This window comes from Astatotilapia calliptera, chromosome 16 (assembly GCF_900246225.1).
Source record: "Astatotilapia calliptera chromosome 16, fAstCal1.2, whole genome shotgun sequence".
Lineage (NCBI taxonomy): Eukaryota > Metazoa > Chordata > Actinopteri > Cichliformes > Cichlidae > Astatotilapia > Astatotilapia calliptera.
Genome location: NC_039317.1, coordinates 18,717,777 through 18,745,676, shown reverse-complemented (window position 1 = coordinate 18,745,676; position 27,900 = coordinate 18,717,777). Strand labels below are relative to the sequence as shown.

At 39.4% G+C, this 27,900-nt stretch overlaps 1 protein-coding gene across 1 annotated transcript in view; it reads right to left on the bottom strand.

The window, feature by feature from the left end:
• pde11a (phosphodiesterase 11a) overlaps nt 1-27,900 on the bottom strand; it is a 53,786-nt gene that overhangs the window by 14,192 nt on the left and 11,694 nt on the right. Inside the window, exons 3-13 of the mRNA XM_026145039.1 lie at nt 23,555-23,644; nt 22,804-22,944; nt 22,585-22,649; nt 20,815-20,947; nt 19,354-19,429; nt 10,442-10,509; nt 10,259-10,351; nt 9,377-9,427; nt 6,215-6,361; nt 5,976-6,083; nt 1,435-1,544 (exon numbers count right to left, since the gene is read on the bottom strand). Coding sequence (XP_026000824.1) covers nt 1,435-1,544; nt 5,976-6,083; nt 6,215-6,361; nt 9,377-9,427; nt 10,259-10,351; nt 10,442-10,509; nt 19,354-19,429; nt 20,815-20,947; nt 22,585-22,649; nt 22,804-22,944; nt 23,555-23,644 — 1,082 coding nt within the window. The remainder of the gene's footprint in view (nt 1-1,434; nt 1,545-5,975; nt 6,084-6,214; nt 6,362-9,376; nt 9,428-10,258; nt 10,352-10,441; nt 10,510-19,353; nt 19,430-20,814; nt 20,948-22,584; nt 22,650-22,803; nt 22,945-23,554; nt 23,645-27,900) is intronic.

Below are 27,900 nucleotides of genomic sequence, written 5' to 3'. Positions count from 1 at the left end.
TGCAGAGAAACTGATTGAGTTTGGTATGATTTCCTCACCAACCTGTCACCACGTGTTGCAGTACAGAAAACAGCTTGAGAGTCATATCCTAAACTACAGCAAAGACGGAGAGGTTTCACACTGAATAAGATCGTCGTTTAATTTAGCTTCTAAAAAGAATACTCAAGAGAAGTGACACAGCCACAAACGACGCATGCGAGCTGGATTTAAAATGCAAAAATATCCCACATTTTAGTGCCGTCTTTAAATGTTATTTATTACCCATGGTAAAAATCAGCATTTCTTATAATGAGGGTTTTACAAATGTGAATTAGTCTGGATTAATAGGTTGAGGTGTACATGCAATTGCAGCAGATCTGTTGGCTGCTCATCCATGATGTGTGTCCTGTTCCACCACATCCCAAAAGTGTTGTTGGATTGAGATCTGGTGACTCTAAGGGCCATTTAAGCACAATGAACTCACTGCTCTGTTCAAGAAACCAGTTTGAGATGATGTGACGAGAAGATGGGTACAGTGTGGTCATAAGGGGATGAGCATGGTTAACAACAATGCTCAGGTAGGCTGCAGACTTTAAACAATGCCAAAGTCAGTCCAAAAAATATAATTAAGGAAGCAGTACACCACCAGGAGTTTGAACTGCTGCAAGGCAGGTTGAATCCACATCGTCGTGTTGTCTGGCCAGCCTCCTCATCAACAAGACATTTTAACCCAACTGCTCACTTAAGAGTTTCTCTTTTTCAGATCATTATATCACTTTTCTTTCCCATTCTGATGCTCACTTTGACCTTGAGCAGATTTCCTTGTCTACATTGTCTAAATGTACTGGGTTGCTGCCAAGTGATGACATTTGCATTATCAAGCAGCTGAACAGGTGTTGGGCTGCTAAAACCAACACTACTGTGCCCAGCTTGAAAACACTGGGTGCATTCTGAAAGTCAAAATACAATAAAGGAACCCTTAAACTGTTGAGCAGCTGAAATCCTACATGAAACAAGAATAGCGAAAGAAATCTAACTTTCGAAGCAATCTCCTCAGCTGCTGTACATTTACCGTGTTATTGAAATAAAAACTGCAACAGCGCTGTGATAAATGCCCATTCTTTATATAAACATGTTGCCAGAACAACATTTCTCATATCATTTTCTGATATATTTTCGATCATGTTCCAACATTTTTGAAAATCAGCTTGCACTATAACAATCTTGATGGAAGCAGAAAATATTTATATTCAGTAATTTATTAGCTTTTTTTAATGCACCCAGAGTCAGCAATGTTTACAGTTTCTTCGTTAAGGAGACTCTTATATAAGCCTTAAACAACTTCCGACTTGACTCTTGCTGATCTGAGCTGCACTACTGCAGACTGCTGCAGATGGGAACAGCAGTGTGTAGATTGCAGTATGTTCGTATGTGTGTGTGTGTGTGTTTCCTTACTTTGCTTGAAAAGCGTTGTTGGTGCCCCTGTGGTCCAAGTCATGGCACACACATCCGACAATAAGGGCTAAGATCTCCACGTCTGTCAGAGTCTCCTGGAAACCTGCTGTCTGATTGGCACAGAGAACAGGAGGCAAATAAGAAATCACACACACACACACAGAGACACACACACACACATTCCATGTGCTCCAGAGCTGCATCTATTACTCTATAATTTTATGAAGCTGTAAGCAGTACATTGAATAAAATGAAAAAAAAAAACCCCACTAAAACAGCAGCATCATCCAAAACTATATCCCTCTAAAAATGAGGGGACTGCAGTAACACAGCCAAACAGTGAGATTTATGGCTTGGATGAATGGATTCTGGAGGCCATGTGCTGAGTGAGTCACTATAGGTCATTGTGGGGATAGCGGCAAAGATAGCAAGGCCCTCAGCCTGCTCATTAAAGCACATGGGAGAAGAGCTGAGGGGTCCACAGGAGCTTACACACTGCTATTTCTTTCCCCTCTGCCAATAATCAATTCAGATGGGATGCCACACATTAATGCTGCACTTGATTAAGTGAACTACACTGTGGTGTTTTATACGAGTTTGTGTGCATGTCTGTATGCATGTGTAATTGTGTGAGAGTGTGCGTTACCCCAAGGACCTGATAAATTAAAAGGCCTGCTGGAAAAGCAGAAGTAATTCTCTTGGGGTCTCAATTCAAGCAAACACAGAACTGGCTGTTTGTACAGTTAATAATATAGTGAGTCATCATTTAAATCTCTGTGAGTTCAACGTAGATCAAACTGAAATGTAGTATTACATAAAATAATACGATTTTAACAATCTTAACATTGATCATAGGGTCATTCATCAGCTGCCTAGTTGCAAGCTGGCTAGTTATTTCCATTCATATTCATGCCAGTGTGCAGCAAAGCTATTGCAACCTTATCTTTTAATGTCTCTCATTTATATGCTACGTTAACTTGATTTTCTGTACATCCAGCAACATCCAGGTCCGTCATTTAAATATACTTACTATCCTATCATATGTCAATCACCGGTATCCTGCGCTCCTATTGGTAGTCCTTTGGATCGTTTTCCTCAAAGTTTAAAAAAGTTTAACTCAGAATCCACCCCTTTCACATCGCCAGTGATTTTTCATCCATGGTTGGCTAAAGGCACTAAATGCCACTGACTTTCTATGGCCTCTGGTCGCCATGATTATGGTGGTGATAAAAAACTGTCCAACTTTGCTGCAGACATGTTCACAGCTTGGTCTGAAAAATCTTTAATTTCTTCACTAATGTAAACTGCAGAGAGGGATTTTTTTTTCACCAATTTTATTTGCATTAAAGTTTAAAGTTGTGAATTACTGGGTTTCTTTACCAACACCAGCACCTGTAGCCTGCTTTGAGGCTTTTTAGTGTGCTTCTAGACCTAGAATTTATGGTGTTGGTACCTTTTGCAGCATTTCCAAGAAGATAATGGGGAAAATAAAGTAGCTTGCTATATGGTTAACTCTATTCACTGATTGTGCAAGACATTTGTGCACCAGATTTGGGAAGTGAAGTTCATTGAAAATGACAGCGACTTCACGTGACATCAGATGAAATAACCACTGGTTCAATTCAATCCTTTTATTGTGCCTACTGGGAAGCTCGGTTTACAGACAAACTGTCAAAACTTATCCACCAAAAAGAAGGATAAGAAAAATGGTACAAAAAAAAACAACAAAAAAAACTCAATTTGGTCCAACGAAGTGGACGCAATCAGACTTAAACTTTAAGCTGTGGGACTGAATCATGTGACAACAAAGAAAGGGTACAAAAGGGTGGTAGCAGGTTACCTAGGCAACCAGAGCAACTCAAATGTCCACTAGCAGTCAACCATCAGCACCAAAGTGACAAGTGGCAAAATCGCTTTCCCCTTTAGCACTAATCAGCAAAACAAACCAAACTGGCATTAGCTGATAAGTTAGCACTCACAGTCTTGTCTTGAGATAAGTCAATTTTGACACCAAGAAAACAGGATAGTACAATTTTTTCAGCTTCCCACGTAGAGTCTATGCTATACTATGCTAACACCACAGAAACCAAAGAATTCTCACACTCCTCCAACATGATTTTGCTTGGTACTAGCTAGCTACACACTGTGGCACTACCTGAGCAGTGACTGTCCTCTCTTTTTTGCATATTGGTGGTTGTCAAAATCATTAAGGTACAATATCACTACCTACCACTTTGGAGTGTCAGCCATTATCATATCTGTGCTGGTTTTTGCTGGTGTTAATAATATTAAATGTAGTAAAAAGCAGCGTGGTTTTTGCTGCAGCGCTTTTTGAAATTCTTCATTCTGTATTTTTTCGTGGCCCAAATAAAATTCCATCACGGATACAAACTTTGGTACGTTGCGTAGGGGAGACCGGGGATAGTTGTAACGTGGGTCAGTTGTAACACTTCCAATTTCTCCAATCAGGGCTAAGTTTCAAATGATGTGACTCATCCTGTGCATGCCCAACTCAGTTCTGCTATCACATGTGAAAAATCAGCACATTTCGTCAAACACAGACAATTTAACATGAAAAAAAGTAATTTGTATGCCAAAAAGTAAGTTTTTCTACTTTATTTCAATTTGTAATAGCATTATCTGCTTTGCAGTTAAACTCATCAAACTTAAATTATGTTATTTGTATGTCTATGGGGATATATTCTGTGTGGGTCTTTAGTGCTAATGTTTTAGCCGTTGGCTGTAATGTTAGCTAGTTCATGGCTATAGGAGTCTGGGTCAGTTGTAACAGCAACAGTCTGGGTCAGTTGTAACAATAATGCAGATGTTACAACTTACCACACTATTACTTTAACTTATATTAAACAAGTTGGGGCAACGACATCAGCAGAGAGAGGTTCACTGGTCGCATTTGTATATGCGGTTAATGCCATTGGCAACACAATTCCTCCACTGTTTGTGTTCCCACACATACATTATGCAGACCACTGTGTCAGAGATGGACCAGCAGGAAGTACTGGTAGTGAAATAAATCAGGATGGGTGCAAGAAACAGATTTCCTCATCTTTCTGAGGCACTTTGCAAACCACACCAAGGTAAGCCATGATAAAAAGTAATGGAATTGCGATGCTGGTGAACAACTACATTTTTTCAGCTCCATTGTTATGTTCAAAATTGGTGCAAGAGTTGTAGGTTATAATGCCCACTGAGCCAATGAGGCCAAACTCAAGGAAGACCAACCAAAATGAATGAAATATTCAGTTGCAGAAATTTCCATAATTTGTCTTTTTTGGGGGGTTGGAATATGTTCAAAAGCTAGATTTCTGCATTCTGTCACACACACACACACACACACACACACACACACACACACACACACACACACACACACACACACACACACACACAGCTACATAAATGGATGTAAGTGCATTCATGTGTTGAATAAACAAAGATTACATGTTAATATTTTGTTAGTACCCTTATTTCATTGTGTTACATTTCACCCCAGGATATGTTACAACTAACCCAGACTATGGGGTTAATTGTAACATTTCACTCTTCGTGTTTGAGGCCATACCATGCAATGGGTAATTGTGCTGCAGAGAAAATAGCTGCACTATTTAATAGCAGAGACATGTAAATACTTTGCATTACATTTTGAATCCACTACCTTAAAAGAGCTCCAATTTACAGACAGAAATGTCAAAAATGTTACTACTATCCCCGGTCTCCCCTACAGGTGATGTATGTTGAACATCATAGGTGAAAAAAAAACGCAAATGTAGAATGTAACATCATATTTGCAGGTGGATTGTCAAATAAAGACTATTTATAGGAAATTTTTAAAAAATGACATCTGTAAAAATGGGGTTTTTTGTCTTCTAAATTTATTGTCATGGTCAGCTGTGCTACTGACAGTGAAGGATTAGAGGAGGACCCAAATGCAGATGTGCAGAGGCAGACTGCATTAACTGAAAGTGAGCTGTTTAATGACTGTTTATATTCAAACAAAAAACCAAAACATAAGGTCCAGAAGAGGAAATTCTAAATTATAAAACTACAGGAACATAAAAGCTTGAATAAGCAGTAAGACAAGAGGAACAAACACTCAAACTAAGGACAAAAGGAGACAGCGATTATATGTACACAGAAGTGCAATCGGGGAAGTGGAGACAGCTGGAGAGAGTGAGAAAGCTGAAGTCAATCATAGAGAAGAAGACGAGGAAAGTAAAGCTAAAAGCAAAGTGGAACGAACAACTAACTCTAAGATAGCGAAAACATATGGATATGCAACATAGGATGCATACAAACATATATGTAGATATACACTACGATCATTATAGCAAACAAATTATTTAATTAAGTTTTCCAGTTATCAATAGCAGTTTATATGGCAACAGCCCTCATATCGTCACTGCTGGTCAGATCAACTTTCTCAAAGCTTTTCTATTCTTATCTCTAACTGTATGTTGAAATGCAATGCCTTGATCTAACTGTGTTTAGAACAGAAAGTGATCAAAAATGAGCATGACCATTACCGTCAGCATGGCAAACATGCACTGGCAAACGTTGAATGCGTGTCTCCAGTTGTGATAGAGAACCATTCTGTAGTTTTTTCTGACAGTCAGCAGCCATCTGCACAGCGTCTGCAGGGTAAGACAGGTGGCGAGATGAGCACATGGGTCAGCGGTCCTCGTGCAGTTCCAAAACTGTTCGGGGCAATCTCAATCAAGTATTAAAGCAAAGGAATTAAGACAGGGAAACTCAGTGTCCTCACCTCATAGTCAATCTTAAATTTCTGCACCATTCCCAGTTCCATAAACATTCTCAAAGCTGCCGTTATCATGGCGTCAACATCCAGAGAGAAATCATCAAAGGAGAGCTTGTCGATGCCCAGCTCGCAGACTAGGGGGATGTTAGCAGCCTGTTTCGCCATGGCAGGAGGAAACATACAAGAAGAACAAGAGCAGAAATGAAGATGAAGAGGTCAGAGGATGTTGTGCGATTTTCAGATGTTATACGGAAATATAAAAACATGCTAATTAAGACCCGAAGCTTCATTTGGAGGGGTTTAAGATTAATGAGGGGGATCTACTGGAGAATTTCATTGTTGTTTACTTTCAGAGCTCACTGACAATTGTGGCAACAATAATCATCAGCAGCTTTTTTTCTGTGGTATTCAAACAAAAATATAGGATTCCAATTAAGCATTTTCATATTGAAGCACATCTTCTATCTTTAATCGGTTCTAATGAGCACAACGTCTATCTGATCAGGAGATGCTCTTCCTGACTTGAGTCAGCATTTATAATTGAAGGATTTTGAGCTTTGCAGTCAAATATATCTTAGCAGAGTTAAAGTTTCTGTAAAGCTGTGTTTCTCTTTCCTCTCTATCTGTCTTCTCTAACAACCACCATTGTTTCCTGCGCAAACATTTGCCTTTCTGGCCAGCAGGTATTCTTTAGATCTTAATTCATAGCCCCGGGGTTATGAAATGTCAGCCAGATTTGTTTGCCACTGCCTTTTTCACACCAGTGGAATCCCAGGCAAGCGTGCTCAACAAGGCTACTTATGTAGTGCAGAAAGTGGAGGGAAAGGCAGAAGCAGAGAGCAGTGCTGCATGAGGGGGCTGAAAGATCACACAGGCACACTAGAGAGCAGGGATCCTACTATGCAATAATGGCCACAGGGGAAAATCCTAAACATGAAAGTGCAGGAAAATAGGTCATATCTATTTTTCAGAAATGTCCTGCCAATTAAAAATGTAGTCATTTTCCATATTTTCATCTTTATCAATAATGCATTGTGAATGAATGCTTATTGATTGAAGTAATCCATTCCAAATGCTACAATTAGTTTAAATTCGCAGGGGACTTCTCAGCTCCTATTTATGCTTGTGCGCTGCTGCAGTTCTTTTGAAGCTGAAGTCTGCCAATAATTTCTCTCTTTTGCCATAGATTTTTTTTCCCTTCTCATTAAAGTTAATAAGAAATTGTTATTTAATTAGAAAAATATATATCTTAGTTAAAGCACCTACGAGGAAACCAAATACATTGTGAGTATCTTAACTTTCTGTGAAAAAACTTTCATTTTATGTATCAGTAAAAGTTTATCTTAGATCAAACTTTTGTGAAATCAGGTTGCAGCAGAATCCTAATACACCTTTAATGTTGGTGTTTTATTTCATATGTCTTAATTAATTATTGATTCTTATTATTGTCTTATTATTATTATTAATTAAGGACAGCATTTAGAAGAACAAAACATTAGATCATGGTAATTATCTGCACCAATACAGACATCAAGAAGCCTCCCTTAAGACCTTTTCTCTTGTCTTACTTCTTGTCTTTGCTTTTGTGATTGTTTGCTTCGGCCTCAATAGTTTCCTCCAATGTCCACTAAACAGTGACTCCAAAAGTTAACCAATCTCTACAAACTCCAAATTTAAAATGACCCACTTTGGTCTTTTTTGGATAATCGGATGCCAATATGATCGATCGTTTGTGGATACTAGCCGTCAGGTTCGTGATGTACAAAGTTTATATACCTATATACACTCACCTGCACATAATTACATTAAAAACAAATAAGCAGCAACATAACAATAACAACAACCACAGGACAAGAGGGGAGAAACCGTAAATAGGAGATTAGTGGGCAGGAAAGGCCAGAGTAAAGGTGGTTTGTGAGCTTAGATTTAAAAGCAGAGATGCAGGACTTTTTTATGTGAAACTGATTCTAGAACTGTGGAGCAGTGACTACAAAGGCTCTGTCACCCTCTTTTGTTTGAGACATGACCTTGGGTCATATGACAGATCTTTGCCAATGGACCTGAGAGACCTGGGAGCTGATAGAAAATGAATGAGATTGGTGATATAAACTGGGATCTACCCATTAAAAGCCTTAAAAACAACCAGCAAAATCTTAAACTGGATTCTAAAATTGACAGAAAGCTTATGCAGCAAGGCCAGGACTGGAGGGATGTGCTCATATTTCTTACTACCAGTCAGCAGTCTTGCTGCTGATTTCTGCACCATCTGCAGACGTAGGTATGGGAAGATTAATCCAGACGTGAAGTAATAAAGGTACACATAATTTTTTTTTCCTGATCATAAGAATGATAATCTTAGTTTTGTCACTGTTTAACAGCTTTAGCAGTTGTTAATCAGCCAACCTTGTTTGTCTCCAAGACAGTCAAGTAGATGCTATAGGGAATCCTGATATTTTACTGGAAGATATAGCTGTAAATCATCAGTATAGAAATGAAAGGCAATGTTATATCTCTTAATATTATTATTAAATGGAAAAAAGTGCAAAGACCCCCGAGGGACCCCACAAGAAACAGGGGCAGAGAATAAGAAAAACTGACACCTTAAGAGAAGAACTGAACCAGCTGTAACCTTAATGCCAACCCATTGTTAAATGCAAGCCAAAAGAATGTGAGTAACAGATCAGTGCTCACTGTCGACAAAGCCATTTCAAGTGCTGTGAACAGCTTCAACGTCTAGCCCCCAATAACTAAGTTGCCAGCTACCATCTTTTTAAAAATGAGGCTTCAAAACAGGATTTTAGTAGCTTTTAGGGGGTTTAGTCCATTTTTTATTTAGAGTCTATGGAAGTTACCTCATTAAAAGAATACCCCACAAGGTGGTGCTTTCTTCCAATGCCTTATAGGTTTTTGATCAGGTTTATTTAGCCAAACTAAATGCTCAGTTTGTAGCTGCAAGTAATGAGTAGGATATGGCACAGCATGCTAACTTCTCTTGTGCAGTGGCCAATTTGCACCAGTGCCTCCTTTTTTGTGTTTTTCCAAAAACACAAAAAAATATATATTACAAAATACTTAAAATAAAAATATAAAAACTTGATTGTGCCACATCTGCAAATCCTGAAAGAAAAACAAAAGTTTCTACTGTGAACAACAGTGAACATCTATTACCTTGAATTTGTCAACTTCAGTCTTGGAGCAAGTGGCATGGTACGACAGAACCTGCAAAATGATGGCACAGTGTCACTCAGTGTACTTTTCAAACCCTTACCAGTAAGGCTCTACAAGACGCCCAGCTGTTGCTGCAGCTGAAAATACTGCCCGTTTGTACGTTTTAGTGGATCATCCAGATGATGACGGTAACACATCTGGAACAGCTTACAAGAGCTGCAATGTCAGCGCTGATTCCATCGCTCATTCCCCGAGAGAAATACTTTGCACAGGCCTGCAGTTGCTTATTTGATCATGTTTATTCAGTGCTACCAGACGCAGTGCATCAACATATTAGTTCACCCAGTGTCTCAATTCTGTTCTCTACTTGTCCTATTTGGAAACAGCAGTGCTAACTACCATAATGCACCTGAAAGCTCCCTATTGTAATCTAAGGACATGCTGTAAAGGCTGAATAGTGCTGAATGGCTTCATACTGCAGGGCAGATGAGGGATTGCTTTTCACTGCCTCTCATTAATTTTCAATAAAACCTTTGTGAGAAGGTTATCTACAAAGAGAGATCAGCACTTTTTTTTTAATGCGTACATTCTTCTGGAAATACGAGACAAAAAAGAGAAGCCAAGTACAAAAGACCACTGAGAGAGAATAAGTAGGAAGGGAGTTTACATTTTCCATGTAGCAGCTGTTGTTTGCTGTGACTTCTGGTTAAATGTGTTACCCCTGAGCATATGTTGATCGGAACGCAAAGTAAAGATGCCGTTATAGTGAATGAAACAGAAAAATAAATACAGTAGGACTCACAAGCACAAATAAACACGTCAAGCAGTTTGCTTAGCAGTGTTTTTACAAATATAAGTGGATACACAAAAACGCGCTCTTACATCCAAAGCCACCGACTGCTTGGCCCAAGACTTTTTCACCTGGTCGTACATGATGGTGTTGTTGATGCCCAGTCCACAAAAGATCACAAATGCCTAAAAGGATAAAACAGAGAAACTCCCATGGTTTCCAAAATGTTTAGAGAATTGCTAATGCTGAAAAAAATACACAAGCAATTGTAATACCTCAAAAAGACGCTGGTCTGCATCATCGAAGGGTTTCCCATCGAGCCTGTTCAGCACTTGGGCAACACCTGTTACACAAAATAAGTTTACCCATACCAACAGCATAGCAGTAATGCTTTAAGGTTGATACTGGCAGACTAGTATCAGGATCAATATTATGAATTATTAAAGAAAATTAAGGGAAGAGGCAACAATAGTGCACATAAATGTGGTTAAGAAACAAAAGTCTGCAGTGCAGCTATCTCCTGTGTTAAACATTTGGAAATCAGTGAAAACAGAAGAATAAAATGATTGTTTAATAGTGCTGAAGCTGCAAAATAGATAATGTTATCTTTGACCGAAAATCCAGTTATTCTCCACAACCCTGTAGTGGGGTTTAACAAAGCAGTCTTTCCTTTTTAGACCGCTTCTCTCATTGTCTAATCAAAACAGAAAGAACTCCGGTAATAAAGGAGAACATCCAATTAATACAGCAACTCTTATTTCCACATCATTACAATTTTTATTTATCTGCAGGAGGTGAAAGAAGCCTGTCAATGGGATTATGTGTTCATTTCAACGAATAGTGTGAAAAGAATTTACAATGCAACTATGATCAATTTTCATTTTGGTGCCATTAATTTTTAATGCATGGCAAACATTCTCTAAAATCTAATTTTGCTCCTTCTGTATTAAGCTTGTAATTTGTGATGAGTTGCAGCATAGACAAGCTAATTGGTTTAACGAGGCTATATTCCTAGTGCCACAAGTGTTTCATTTAAAAAAAACACACACACACTATCACAATGATCACAGCACTAATACGGGTTTTTACGCAAACGACTTATGGTCTTGTGTGACTGTACCGTACAATTTATTCACTGCTCTGGTGGTGTCAAATTTTGCTTAGAGCTTCACAAAGCATTGGGCCAGACCTGAGCTGCAACCAGCTCTGCACTACATTAATCCAGGAGGAATTACAGTGTATCAAAGAACTAACCTAAACTCAAAGTCATCTTCATCCAGTAACTGGCAATGTTACATTCTGTGAAGCAGCAACCAGAGCACTGTTAACCTATCCCTCTAAGAAAGCACATTTTAAGTCAAAGCTCCACTTGATTGGCTTAGAACAGCAATTATAATGCCAGTTTTTTATATACATTTACCTACAAGAAAGAGTTTCTGCTGGTCAAGAAGTTGAATGAATGAATATTTAAAGTTATCAAGAGTTGATATACCCTTTATTCAAGAAACACACATCTGTAAGTCAGAAACTTTAAAACTTAAATGTTCCTGGGTAGGTAAAGTCTTTTCCAGTCCTGGAACTGGTAAAAGCAGGGGAGTGTCGGTTCTGATTCATAAAGCAGTTAGCTTTACTGAAACAAAAGTAATACCAGATAAGGAAGGTAGATTTATATTGGTTTATGGACAATTACTGGACACACCAATAATTTTATGTAATATCTATGCACCTAATGCGGACATACCCGCCTTTTTTCATAACCTGTCACAGTATCTTTTGGAATTAGAAGGTGCACAAATAGTGGTAGGAGGAGATTTTAATCAAATACTGGATCAAGACCTAGATAGATCACTTCCTAGGAGAGGCACAGAGAGTAAATCTGTAGTTGCCATAAGGCAGATGACCTCAGATTTGGGTCTGAATGATATTTGGCGGACAATGCATCCAGAAGGCGGGGAATATTCATTTTACTCTCCGCCTCATAATGTTTATACTAGAATCGACTACTTTCTTATTTCTGAAGCCTTAGTGAATAACTCTATAGATTCAAGTATTGGTAATATAGTAATTTCGGACCATGCGCCAATTTTTCTATGTCTTGGAAATATTTTACAGATTCCTCCAAGCCGCAGATGGCGTTTAAATGTGTCCTTAATTAAAGACTCTGGTTTTATTAAATTGATAAGAGATGAAATACAATTTTACAAACAGACAAATAATCGAGAGGACACTACATTGGCTACTTGGTGGGATGCTATGAAGGCATACTTAAGGGGGAGAATAATTTCTTACGCTTCCTTTAAAAAGAAGGCAGCTAACAAGAATATCATTACGTTAGAAGCCAAATTAAAGGCACTTGAGGCAGTACATTCCCATACAAAAGACAGAGTTACGTTGAATAAAATCGTTAAAGTTAAATATGAGTTGAATGTACTGTACAACAGAAAGGCAGAATACGCTTTATTTCGCATTAATCAAGCATATTGGGAAATGGGAGAAAAGCCGAGTCGTTTATTAGCATACCGTCTTAAACAGAAAGACAGTATGAACCATATCCCAGGCATACGACAATCAGATGGGGTTATTTCAACTTCTATTAGACATATAAATGATGGATTCAGGGCCTTTTACAATAATCTTTATTCTACGCAAGGTAGTTTAGATGAACAGAAATTCGAAGCATTTTTTACTGATTTAAACCTGCCACAGCTTTCTACTACTGACCAGCAGATTATAGATGCTCCAATTACAGTGGAGGAGATTACCCGTGCAATTAACAGTATGCCACTTAATAAAGCTCCAGGATTAGATGGGTTACCATTGGATTTCTATAGAGCATTTGAAGATATGTTAAGTCCCCTGTTGCTCGATGTTTATAATGAGGCGTTCAAAGTAGGCTCATTACCTCAGTCAATGCACTCTGGACTTATAACATTTATTCTTAAAACTGGGAAAGACCCTTTAGACCCAAGTGGTTACCGCCCTATATCTTTGCTGAATTCTGACCAAAAAATCTTGGCAAAGGTCTTAGCGGGCCGATTAAAAGCAGTAATGGCGAAAATAATTCATGCAGACCAATCTGGTTTTGTTACAAATCGCTATGGTCCAGATAATATTAGGCGGTTGGTTAATTTGCTAAATTATGTATATGATTCAGTATATCCAACAGTGGCCCTATCGCTGGATGCTGCAAAAGCTTTTGATTGTGTTGAGTGGGATTATCTGTTTAAGACATTAGAAAAGTTCGGTTTTGGTGATAATTTTATTAGGTGGATAAAGATATTATATGATTCGCCTTCAGCGCGAGTATTGACGAATGGGCTCATATCAGACCTATTCCTTTTACAGAGATCCACAAGACAGGGTTGTCCCCTTAGCCCCGGTCTCTTTGTAATTGCTATAGAGCCTCTGGCACAAAAACGGAGAAATAATGTAAATATATTTGGAATTTCGATGGGTAATAGTCAACATAAGCTTCTATTATATGCAGATGATATGTTGTTACTTATGACCCAGCCTGGGAAGTCAATTCCAGCCCTATTAGAATGTATAGAAAGCTTTACGCTGCTTTCAGGGTATCGTGTCAACTGGGATAAATCAGAGGCAATGCCTATGTCAGGACACTGCCCCCATACTTTATTTAAACAGTGGGAGTTTCTGTGGTCCGTGAATGGTTTGAGGTATTTGGGGATACAAATTACCTCGGATTACACTAAGATGGTTCGAGCAAATATGGAGCCAATGTTTGAAAGGATAAAAATGGAATTTGGTAGATGGTCCAGAGTGTGTCTCACAATATGGGGTAAAATTAGTTGTATTAAGATGATGACTGCACCCATGATCTTTTATATTTTATCTAATATTCCATTACACATTCCAGATAAGTATTTCAAAGATCTAGACTTTTTAATGCGGCAGTTTCTTTGGGATAGCTCACCACATCGTTTAAGTATTAAGAAACTTCAAGCGAGTGCAAAACAAGGAGGTTTTTCATTGCCTAATTTCCAATGGTATTATTGGGTGATGAACGTGAAACAACTTAGAGCTTGGTTACCTACTGCACCAGTTAAACCCATCTGGTCCCATATAGAGACGGAAGTTAATGGCGGTATTTCTCCTTGGAGGGAGCTGTTTGATACCAGTCATAAAACTACCCATCCTATAATTGCAAACGCGAAGACATTGTGGTTTAAATTACATAGGGCAGGTCGCTGGGACTTTATTAAATCACCTTCGGCAACCTTATGGGGGAATAAAAGAATTTTAATTGGAGGGACATCGGTTGACTGGCTACAGTGGCGTAAAGCAGGCATCCTTAATGTATCAGATTTATTTGACTGTGGGACTAAATGTTTTTTAAGCTTTGATAAAATTGTGGAGTTATATAAGTTGCAGCGTAATCAATTCTGGAGATATGTCCAAATACATAGTTCATTATCGAAGTGGCTGGGAACCCCTTTGAGTTGTCCTGTGGGCAGCCCTGTGGAAGTCCTGCTCTCAAGATCATCCTTGGGTAAAGGCATTACCTCTAAGATTTATCACTTATTGCAAGAACGGTCAGCTGACCCTCTCCTTAAAGTTAAGGGCTACTGGGCCCAGGACATGGCATTGGACATATCTTCAGTTGAATGGGATTCATGTTTTCAAAGTGTTAATACTATGTATAAAGAAACAGGCAGTAGATTTATTCAACTTAAGATAATCCATAGGTGGCATCGAACACCGCAACAATTGTATAAATGGAACCTGGCCTCTACGGACGAATGTTGGAGATGTGATGGTCAAAATGCCTCGATTTTACATATCTTATGGAGCTGTTCGGCACTTCGAGATTGGTGGGAAAATATAATGGAGGTAATTTTCAGTGTTTTAAAAAGGAGATTTGGTATCTCACCAAAACTGTCCATACTTGGTATAACCACAGAACTTTCTGATGGAGATTTTTCTAGTTATACAAAAAGATGGATTATTCTGGCTCTTACTACGGCCAAACGGGTCCTACTAAGACATTGGCGGAAAAAGAACCCCCCTCCCTATGAAGAGTGGCTAAAGACAACGGCTAAGTTGGCGTCTTATGAAAAAGTGACTTATGGTTTATTAGATAAATTGCATCAATATGATTGTATTTGGTCCCCCTTTACAAGCTGGCTTTCTGTAACTTGAAGAACAGAAGAGTAATGATAGAGTGGTGGTGTGGGGATTGGTGTGCGAAGAAAGAATCCGGTTGTTCAGTGATGACACGACGAATCCTACTTCCGGGTCTAAAGTAGTCTGCGTTTAATATGGCTTTTGTGTTGTTAACATGTTTAATGTTATGTATTTTCTTCTATTTGATCTCAAAAAGCTCCTAAAACAGTCAGTGATCACTGTTGATCTCCCTCGGCTTTTATTACCGCTAATCATTTATTTAAGCTCAGTTTTTAAAACCTTAGGATGTAACTACAGCCCAGCCCATGCAGCAGTATATGAATGACTAGGGTTGCCAACCGTCCCTTAAAATACGGAATCGTCCCGTATTTCGAAACAAAAGTACACGTCCCGTATTGAGCTAATAAGGGACGCACTTTGTCCCGTAATACAGTGAGAATCAAAAGTAGTCTATAAATGTTTATGGAATTAACACTTTGTTTGAAAACATAATTCCCAGCCCCTCTCCTGCTTTGTGACCAATGAGCTGACAGCACACTTATGACAATTCGAGTATGACAATTCAGATTACCGCTCATCTCATTGGTCGAGGAAAGGTCGCTTGCGGAGAAAATACCGGAAGACAACAGATGACCACAACAAGAAGCATGGCCAACAGGGGAACAAACGCCGACTCTGCGGTGCAAGTCTCGGATGACAGTAAACCTAAAGCTGGGCAAACACTGTGCGATTTTTTTCAGTCACGTTATTCAGCTCCTGCTCAAACTGCACGATTGACTCGCAGGGGTTAGAAGTTCGTATGTCACGATGTACTCTCACACTATACGGCCCGATGCTCTGATGCGACCTGAGTGCGCACACTGTGCCTCCATAACATGAAGGTTATAACAGAAAATCTGTCGCTCGCTCTCTCTGTCTTTCACTCACACAGACACACCACTACCATCAACTTTGCTAAATTGCGGAAAAAAAGTTAGCTTGTTTATATTATGCTAACGTAGCTGTGTCGCTAGCGGTCACGCAGCACATCATTATATACCAGCTAGCCCAACTTCAGTAACCCTACAAACGTCACTGCTGTTTAGTTTTCTGTCTTCATTTATGCTGGAAGTGATAACAGAGCTGTACGTTTTAATTTGTTTCCAAAACCCCGCAGTCAGGACATGCTATATTGTATTTAGATAGAAGCTAGCGAGCTAACTCCCTGCTAACTTCTAACTCCTTTAAATGTCATAAATTCCGTTTTCATGGATGCCTGGATGTTAAACTCAATTGTTACACCTGAGCAGAACGCTGATCATTTTATTAAAGATGAAAGACTTTAGACAGTTTTTCAACTCTCAGTAATGCCATAGTGATCGTTTGATATATGGACCTGCAGCGGAGTTTAGGCCCAGACACGGCTAGTGACGTCAGACTGAACAACCGGATAGGATAACTTTCCTTTGGGTTTTTTTTTTTGTTTTGTTTCTGTTGTTGTGTTTTGTTTTGTTTTGTTGTTGTTTGTTTTTGTTTGTTTGTTTTTTAAACTATTTATTTATGTAGTTATTCTTAAGTTCTGTTATTGAAGTTTAAAATGAAATAAATAAAAATTGTTGATGACAAAAAAAAAGAAGTTGAATGAAAAAAAGTTTTCCAATAATTTTCCTTATAATTTAGATTGAATTCCAGAGGTTATTCATTTTAGCTCCTGTAGAACATCCCAAAAAATAAATGAATAAATAAATAACTGTTAGGAGAAGGAGGCCTTTAGTGCTAAATGCTAAATGGAAACAAATGAACTGCTACAGTTTTAGATGCGGGGATAGCGCCTGTGCCGATTCTTTGTACCATAACAGATGTGTTTAAATCTTCTACCCAATGCAAAAATCCCAGAAAAGGTGGAAACAAGCAACAGTGCAGCAATGAGCGCTTGAGTCTATGGCAACTTTCTATAAAGTGGACTCATGTCAAGTCAGATTTATTTTTACAAAACAGTTTTTAAAAAAAACAGCTGATCCTGTAAGTGCGGCTGAAATAATAAAACAATATAAATCAAAAGCAATCAAAACGCAGTCTGGTTTAAAAGCCAAAGTATGAAAGTGGGTTTTCAAGCGGCTTTAAAAGTTTCTAATGTTGGGGAGATCCCGATGTGATGTGAAGAGGCAGTTTGTTACACAATTTAGGAGCAGCTTCTGTGAAGACCCAATCGGCTCCATGTTTTATTCTGAACCTCACGACAGCTAGGAGCATCTGTTCACCAGACCCCACTGGTAAAGTGGGAGCATGCAGGGGCAAACAATCAGTGAGGTACGCAGCACCAACCCAGGCAAACACTTAAAAACATCCATCCATCCATCCATCCATCCATCCATGTTCTTCCGCTTATCTGGGGCCAGGTCAGCAGCCTAAGCAGAGAAGCCCAGACCTCCCTCTCCCCAGCCACCTCCTCCAGCTTGTCCAGGGGAACACCAAGACATTCCCAGGCCAGCCAAGAGATATAATCTCTCCAGCGTATCCTGGGACCGGTACAACATCCGCATCACTGCGGCCGCAGCACCAATCCGTCTGTCGATCTCCGGCTCCCTTCTCCTGTCACTCGGGAAAAAACTAAGAATAAAATCTTAAAATCAAGATTTAATTTTGAGAATCATCTGCATAAAAAGGAAGTGAGGGGCCACGCTTTCTCATGATTGAACTTGGGCCAAGAACAGACACCTGAGGAACCCCACATAAACTGAAACGCTTCTCCCAGTTAAATACAGGGATACTATGGAAATAAAGAATTTAGAAATTGGTCCAAAGTTGGGTAGAACTGTTGGGCTGTGGTTTTTGCATTTTAAGATTGAGAAGGTGCTACAAACGTGATTCAGACTTCAGACAAAACTACGCTGTCAAAACACATACTACACAAATAAATAGGTAGTGTACACAGTGTACTACATTAAAGGGACTAGGGATTTAAGTATAATAAAAAAAATGTTTTGTTCTCTCTGTTTATCTGGATAGCAAAATAATTGTTTTTTTTTAAAAAAGATATTCATTAAATTCAGGAAAATAAATCATTAAAAATACCTGGTGAGCCATCTGCTTTTATTAAAGTCAGTTTCAATGATGCATAATATGCTAAGATGGATTTCACTAATCATTATTATTGTTAAAGTATTTATTTTGCTTATATTTTGAATGAGTCTGCTGGAACCTTGCGGATGACACAAGGGCTTTAATTTTTCTAGCTGAATGTAGCCTTGATATAAGAATTTCATCTTCTGCTGCTTTGTTTGTTTAATGGTTTTTCACTCCAGATCCTCAGGTGCCACCCACACACTGTGTTTCTTCCTCACTCTTTGTGTTCTTCTTCCTCTCCCCTCCCTGACAAATGCACTTACACCTACGCAAAGATGCACACAGGTCTTCACCAACCATCTGCACCAGATATGCTGATCACTTTGCACTCAAATAAAACTAATGGCTTCCCGCGTCAGATCTCAGTGGACTGAATAGAGCCGCTATCGTCGCTCCTCCTTGCAATATCCAGCGCCAAAGCCAGACGAGAGATCAATGATTTATCAGAGTGTCAGTGTGGTGTTAGCCTGGGGCTGATTCACAAACACAAAGCACGCTGCCAGAAGAAGGGAACCACCTCTAAGTGTGGCGTGATGGTGCAGCATGGAGTTAATCATGCAGTCTCGGCTGGACAAATTTTCAAGCCCTCCCCCTCTTATATTCTCTGCCTTATGCAGCAAAAAGGTGCATGCCTGTGCAGTATTAGTGGTAATGAAATTACTGCAATTGAACACAGCATGCAGCCAAAGGTATGTGGAATGTGGTGATGTTTTATGACTTGACTTCTTGCTATTGGTTCCAGCTAGGGACCCTTCTACAAATGACTTTTAAAATGATATTTTAGGACATTTTGCATTCCTTTGTAGCAACATAAGCTATCCAGAACCTTAGTAAGTGCCTAAAGACATCCTTTAGTATCTAATGTCATTCAGCCACACCAGAAACTTTTAAACAGAAGAATTTGAGAATCTAGAAGATTTTTTGTGTATGAACTTACCAATAATTTGGTGGTTGCTGTTCCATATAGGGACACAAAGCACTGAGCGGATATGGAAGTCAGAGAACTGGTCTGCCTGCAAAAAGTGGGAGAATAAAACATTATAATTATTCTACATAAAATGTAAATAATAAATGTTTATTTACTTTATTTAAAATGTTTTCATTCTCTTATGTGATCAGTGTTTTGGGTTTTTCTCCTCATCAATATCATGAAAAAATGAGTGAAAAACCTGTTAAATTTGCTTGTAGTTATAATTATTCTTCATCTATACAGTGCAGTTTTTTTTGGGTTTTTTTGTTTTTTTGCCTGTGCAGTTTAAAATAGTCCAAATATAAAACGTGAAACTGATGTACTGCACAGAAGTTTATAACTATAAGCCATAAGTCTATAGCTATTGCTGTAATAGTTCCGAATCACTTTCTTTAAAATCTCCACTTTGGGGCAAGGGCATGGACAGAGGATGTGCACTCAAATGCCTTTAAAACAGATTACAACTATTCTGAATGGCTACTGCATTAAACTGATGCATTTGAGACTGATTTTAAGAATATGATTTTATTGTAAGTGCGGCATTGACAGAATACTTCTGTTTGGAAGATCAAGTGCAGTATGCACACTCAGCTGGACACTAGCCAGACTTTTACCCGCCAGCTACACTCTCCATCACCGAAACCCAACGGAGTATTTCAGTTAGTGTGAAAGTGTCTTAAGTAGAGCATTTCCTGCAGTGCAATGAGAAAGAACAGCTTCGGAAAATGTACGTTTATGTGTGCAGAGAGCTATAAAGACATTTTCAAGAGGCTTCACCAGCTCAAAAAACTGGCAGCCAGTTTAATCTATATGAGCACTTCACTATTGTGTGAATCAAGGTTAAATGTTAAACTTAAATAAGTTGCTTAATGTGAAAATTATTAGGAAACCATCGTACATATACACAACATAGCCATGTATTTGTCCCAACAGATTGTCAATGTGGAGAACTGTAATGTCTTCAAGTGTCTGACGTAGAAAATTTGCTTCAGACCAGCTAACATGTGGCATCACATGACTGCTCACAATGCTGTGAAACTTTGAAAACAAAATCACTGTTTGCCACCTGTCCTACTTGGCAGTTTTGGCTCCCCTGCAACTTCCTTCTGTTTTTCAAGTTTTGAAACAGTGAGTTACAAGATATCTTTAGGACAGAGAAGTGATCAAAACAGGTTTATCCAAACAAAGCAGGGCCACGTGAAAAAGGCCAGAAGTGCACAAGGAAATGACTCTGAAGAGCACAGTGGGCAGATTTAAATCAGGTATGTTTTTATTGGTCTCAGCTTTTTGAATTCACGTTGTATATAATATATCACAATGCAAGACAATCACAGCAGGTGTATTTCATACAAGTCCCACAAATCATTTCACCTTTTTTTTTAAATCCTAGTGATGTGAACTTTAGGAAGTATGTTACTGTGTGGTTACCTCAGCATCAAAGCGAGGATCCTGATAGGCGTCACTAATGTTTACAGGCAGTCCTGTGGAAGCCACCAGCTCCGCAATGCTGTTATTGATGAGCCAGTCTGAGTAAGATGATTTCTCCATGCTGTCTTTGAAACTATGGTCAGAAAAAAAAACAAGATAGATGACAAAAGACTCAACCAGTTCTCAACCAGATTTGTTTAATTAGACTGTGTGAGATGAGGTGAGGATATGTGAAATGAATCCTTGTGACCTAAAGGTTCAAAGGTTCAGTCCCAAAAAACTGTTGTTCAGACCTTTAGAAACAAGCTGGCTTAGAGGGAAAGGTAATGTAGTTAAAACAACTTGTTTCAAGCCGGGGAACAAGCCAGTGTAGAATACATTTATAAAGGATTAACATGAACTTTGATTCACACATAGCTGCTCCAGCAGAGTCCAAGAATAAAACAGGGAGCTGGAAATGAGCACAGGTCAGACCCCCTTTATACGCATTTAGAAATGTTACAATAAGCAAACAATCTTATTTTTAGCTACTTGATTTTTAAAAAGTAATGAAAGTAATGAAAAGTTAAGCATACAGTATGAGCTATTTTCTGATTAGACGGTGCCCCCACTCTCTGCCAGACACCTGCATCACTATTCAGACTGTTTACATCTTATTGCAGGGTGCCATCACTGAGTTTTTACTTTCAAATACGCCAAAGTAAATGTTCAGTGTGGCTCATTTTGTCTTTTAAGGTTAGAAAAAAGACAGAACGACACAGATGTCAGATCTTTTGGATCCCTTTGATCTAGCGATACAGCTGTGTGTAGATGTGGAACCACAGCACAGCAGTAATAAACCACATGGGTGTGATGGCAATCTGCCTTACCTCCTGTTTCTTTTATTTTTACTATGTTTCTCTCCTAATTCTCTCTCTGTCTTCCTCGGTTCATCCCTCTCATAAAGGAACATTGTTCTTGTGGGAGTAGCTGGGGATTTTAGGCACATCAGAAATCTTACAGTATCCTCACCTTTTGTCACCGAATGCATTTATTTAATTACACACATAAATTTCACTAGCTCTCTTGTTACTGAGATGAGAGCCTTTAGGAAGAGGTGCTTCAGGAATTTGTGCAGTTTTATTTACAAACTGGCTTCATATTTAAAATGTGACAGTAGCAACACATATCGGAAAGGAGCGTGCAGTCAGAAAGAATACATTTCCCAGTCTAGCGGCTGAAAATTTCTTTTCATCATCGCTAATTTTTTAATATTGGTATTTCTTGTGTTATGATATTTTTAAATTACTGTTATAGTTACTGTAACTACTGCCTCAAAGTGACCATATCAGTTACAGCAAGTGCAGGACTTGGGGGGATAATTTGTCTTCCTTTTCAGCCTTTTTTTTTTTCATCCATAAACATCCTACGCAATATTAAACCTTTCTTTCTCCACTCAGCCATGCCTAGCTGTAGAGAGAAGCTGGAAAACCCAATTAAGCAGGGCTCCCACAGTATGCCTTCTATTCAGAATCCGCATATTACTCCCACAGCACTACATAATAGTCAAATTTTATACAGATTTTTTTGTCCTTGATGGACGCTCTGCAGATTCAAAAAGGCTCTGTGCCAAATGCACAGGTGCCATGTTGCAGATATGACTATTTAATGAGAAGGGTAATGGTATGATGAGTGAGGAAATGGAAGGGAAAATTATGGAGGGGGGGTTGTATGAGGGTTTTTTTTTTTAATCAGGCCAAATGTTACCGAGGTGCTCTGAATGAAACATACCTGCTTTCAGTGTCTGCGCTACACTTAGGGGAGAGCAGCTCGAACGACTTGGTGAACTTCACAACCTGAAAGATGCAAAAGGGAAGAAATCACAACAGCTCATGGACATACAAAGTATTTACTGGGAAAAAAGGGGGAAAACAGAAAACAAAAAAACAAGAACGCACATGCGCAAATGCATTGACATATATGACAGGACAGCAGAGAGAAAAACAGTACCGGTGACTCAATGTCCTCCAGCAACTGAACAGAGCAGCGCTCGCACTTAAGCAGTGTCTGTGCACGGTGCATGATCTTCCTGACAATCTTCTCCAGGTCAGTCTGTTCTTCAAACAGGTCATTGACTACTTCCAGGAGTGCCTAAAGACCAGTGACAGAAAACGTTACCACTGGCATTATTCCCAACAATCAAAGGCTGAATAAAAAAAAAATTGGTCAACAGGTAATAGTGATGACCCTTTGAATAAAGATGTTTTGCCTCGCTCAGCTATTGAAACTTGATTATTATCATTATCTCTAAATCATAAACCAACAGCACGATATAATATGATTACTTTGCCCAATAAAAGAAAATTAGGCCCTTTATCTTAGCGAGTGCCAATCGAATTTAATACACAACCACATAAAAATCATGCGGTTTCTTCTCTACTCACTGAACTGTGCACTCATTATGTTCTCTTCCATCACAGATCAATGCCTGTGACATGAATTAGTGCATCTCTTAACGGTCCCTAAGAGATTTAGATCATGAACCAGGCCCCTTGCTGGATATGTGCCCATCCCCCTCCACAGGTCCACAGAAAATGTCCAGACAGGGCTGCATGCTGCTCTGAGATTCCCACTGCAGTGGCAACAAGTGGGCTGCTGCTGATCAATACTCAGCCTCAATGTCAGCATGAGGGTGGAGGAAGTACCGCTGATCCTAGGGGTAGGTGGGGATTATTATCTTGGTTGGCCCTGTTGCCCTTACCCGACTCCTGTCATACTCCTTCCTTGAGGCGGCAAATAGCTGGGCGTTGGAGATTGCAATACCACAGAAGGGCAGGTACATCTGCAGCACCTGTGGACATATTCAACAGATTTGCTGACTAAATAAAGCAACAGGTTTGAAGCGCTTGTTGAGATGAGACACATAGCCCCCACATTTAATCTTTGAAACTAAACTGTAAGACTTCATGAAACATCGTTTGAAGTAGGAGGTATGCCACAAATAACACATTATTGTTGTATAAAAAAATACAATATAATATTAAATCTCATTTGACTTATACGGACAGTTTGTTAGGTACACCTGTTCCACTGCTCATTAGCACAAATATCTAATCAGCCAATCACAAGGCAGCAAGTCAGTCCATTGGAATATGAAGACATGGGCAAAATGCCCTGCTGAATTTCAAACCGAGCATCAGAATGAGGAAGAAAGGTAATTTAAGTTTAAATGTGGCATTATTGTTATTGCCAGAAACTGCTCATCTACTGGTATTTTCCCACACAACCACCTCTAGGGTTTACAAAGAATGGTCCATAAAAGAGAAAATATCCAGTGAGCAGCAGTTCTCTGGTCAAAAATACCTTTTTGATATTAGACATGAGTGGAGAATAGCCAGATGGCTCGTAGCTGATAATTAGGCAACTCAGAATAGCACTCATTCCAACCACGTTAAGCAGAAGAGCATCTCTGAGCACACAACACACGGATACATACCAGATTTCACTCCTGTTAACTACGGAAGCTGAGGCTACAGTAAGACAACGTAAAAGCATGAATCCATCCTGTGATGGTTCAGTCTGGTTTTGATGGTTTAATGATGTGAGGGATATTTTTTGGCACGTTTTGGCCCCCTTAGTACTAACTGAACATTTAACATTTAACCAAAAGACAAAAGTTTTTGCTTGTTTGTAACTCTTCTCTTTTAGCATTAGGAAATTAAAACACAAGTAATATTTTCATCCAGGAAAAACTTAGCTGTTAAATTAAATTGGAACAAATAAGAAATGGCCTTTCATTGGTGTTATTACTTGCTAGGACAAATAAATCAATTCAACTGACATTTTACCATTTGACCAAATAGTCTGACTTACTGTGCCTTGGGCTCATAACATGAATTCCTTATTTCCCTCATATTTTCTTCACATAAATAATGTAATCACTTGATGTGGTCTGATTGCTGTAGCTAATATGTATGGTATGTATAACCTGAATTGTATTACTGGTTCAGAGTCAAACTACATTCCTTGCTTCCTTACCACAGTTGATTCATAATGAATATCAATACGCACCTTACCTGTATAGAAAGTGCAAAGCAGCGGCTGCAGTGCTACAAAAATATGTCTGTGATGTGAACGTGCGGCTTGAATTCTATATGACCGCAGTTCTCCAACAATGTGGCCTTATCGGTGTGACACTCAGCTCCATAACATTAAATCAATAGAATTTAGGTTGTGTGCTTCCTTGCGCTGCCTCTTTGTTTAGTTGTCAATCTTTAGCATCTGGCTGCTGTGTAAACAATACAATCAGCACAACAGACCCACCAATATTTACCAGCCTTCAGTGTGACCTGAGGGTAGGGACATTACAACAATACATGAATGGGAAGTTACTCAGCTGTCGCCACTGATACAAGGATATCGCTTTCATTTTTCAGAAATTATAATCTATCAGTTTCTCATCAGCTGCAAATGAACATGTGGAGAACACAATGCTAAAGCCTTCTGTGGAAAACTATACGCCTGTACCTGTGGCCTACATGGAAAATATTCTTTTACGTTTACGTACACCAACGGTTCACAGCACTTCTGCTGCCATGTGAGGTGATAATACCACCTGATGTTACCTACTGAAGTTCAAACCAAGCAACAGTCTTGGGAAGAAAGGTGATTTAAGTGACTTTGAATTTCTTGAACATGGCGGTGTTCTTTGTGCCAGATAGGCTCATCTGAGTTTTTTCAGAAACTGCTGATGGGATTTTTTTTTTTTTTTTGATGCCAGAGGTCAAAGTAGGATGGCAACATTGCTTTGAGCTGATAGGAAGGCAGTGAGTAACTGCAACCAAGGTGTGCAGAAGAGCATCCCTGAATGCACAATACATTTAACCTTAAAGCCAATGAGCTTCAGTTGTAGATGACCACACCAGGTGCCACTGTTGGCTACGAAGAGGAGGCTGAGGCTACAATTGATACAAGCTCACCAAAAATGTTGCCTTCAGGTGGCAGGCAACATCCTGTCTTGTATTGACCATTCAGACTGGTAGTGGTAGTATAATGGTGTGGGGAATATTTTCTCTGCACAGTTTCTTTCCCTTATTACTAAATGAGCATTGTTTTAACTTTACAGCTTGCCTGAGTATTGCTATTGACTAAGGTAGTCCCTTTGAAGCCACAGTGCACCCATCTTCTGCTGGCTCCTGCTTAAGGTTAGTGGCATATCAGTAACTTCCTAGTCTGTATTACAGTGGTAGTGCTACTACTTTGAACCACTAATATAGCAGAAATTGATTGGGGATAATGTAGTGGTATCGAGTGTAGTGGTATCAAACCTATGTCCTGCTGGATCTGGAACTGCAAAGAAGGTCACTTTTTCTAGACCAAGGGTACCAAACATAAGGCCCGGGGGCCAGAATGAGCTTGCAAAAGACTGCAATCTGGCCCACTGGGCAGCTTTGGAAAATGTGAAGAGGGACCTCAATTTTAGTTTTATAGGTTTTTCTACTGATAAAGACCTGTCCCATGGTCAATCTTACTACAAAATTGCCAAAAGGTAATAGATAAACAATTAAATGACATACTTCTTGTTTCTTTCACTATCTATTTAGATCGTCAGTTCTTAAAACTGGACCATACCACTGCAGTGGGTTTCCAAAGACATTACCAATGACTTGCAGGTCAAACTACTGTAAGGTGGTCAATCCAAGGAGGTGTGCCTTTAGTTTACAACAGCAAAAACTGAAGCTGTTGTGTTTTCCTCTCAGGCTGTCCATCGTCTTGTATGACTGTAGCGTCTTTAGGTTACCGGCCTGGTATACATACTCAAGATCAAATTCGGGCTGTATGTGACCCATTACTTTGGCATCAATACTCTAGTGACTGAGGAGTAAATTAATGGGGGATTATTAATTAATATTCAAAATGGATAGAAATGCACGTAACATTGCTGTATGGAGCTGCAGATTTGGTTGCAGGTTAACATAGCTGGACTGGCCATCGGGCATACCGGGCATATCCCCAGTGACTTATTTTTTATTTTTTTTGTAATGGCATGAACAATGAGAGGTGGTGGATTGGCCAGATGCAGGTCGATGTGTAGAAATAACTCCGTTGTTTGGTGGTGGCTATGACGGGGCTTCCACAGAGGCAACAGGTGGATGAGGGAAGGGGAGGCAGGAGGAGAGACCCGAAGCAGCCGCCAGTCCGAGTGTCAGGTGAACTGAACTTCAGGTAAGAAGTTATGACCTGCAGTCTATCTGGGTCAGATATAAACCAAGTTTAGGTGGAGTTTATTTTCATGTTGCTGACTTTTTACTGTCAGTTGCAATAACTCATACTGCGTTCTAGCCAGTTTGACGGAGTTTTTATACAGCTGGGTGGGTGCTATGATGTTACTGATAGTGAACTTTATTTTATTCATAAGGTTAGTAGAGTTGCCAACGGCTCCTTAAAAAAATGGAATGGTCCCTCATTCAGAGAAAATATTACACGTTTCGTATTGAGCTGAGAAGAGACGCAGTTTGTCCCGGACTTTAGCTAGAATGGAAAAAAGACACAAAGCTGGATTTATTCTGTCCTTACGCTGCACAGCTGCCTCTTCTCTCATCCTCTCCCCTCCCTCTCCTGTTGCTACTTCAATCATGAAACTGATCAATGATCAGCTGATCGGCTTTTCTCTCTTGTTTATCGCCCACTTTGCGCCAGAAAGAGGAAACCAGCGGATGTCGCGCTAAACAACAGCAGCACGTTTAAGCTTGATCGGCTGTTGTTAGAATGTATTTAATATTAATTTCTAGTATCAGCTGATGTTTGCTGGAGCCACAGCTGTAAAGCTGCTGGTCATGATATCGGTTTGTATATGTGGTGAGAGGGAAACATGAAGATGAAACCAGGAGATGTCCTTACTGAACCATCAGAGCTGAACAGGTGATGGAGAAACAGGTTTACCTTTTAGGTGACATGAATGAGTTGAAGTTATGAACTGTTTCTGAGAGATAAATAACACCAGGATCCTTTTTTATGTAGCAGACAGCTGGTAACTGTGCAGGGGCGGGTCTAGCAAAGTTTTGCCAGGGGGCCAGGTAGGGCATTAACAGGGAAAGGTGGGCACAA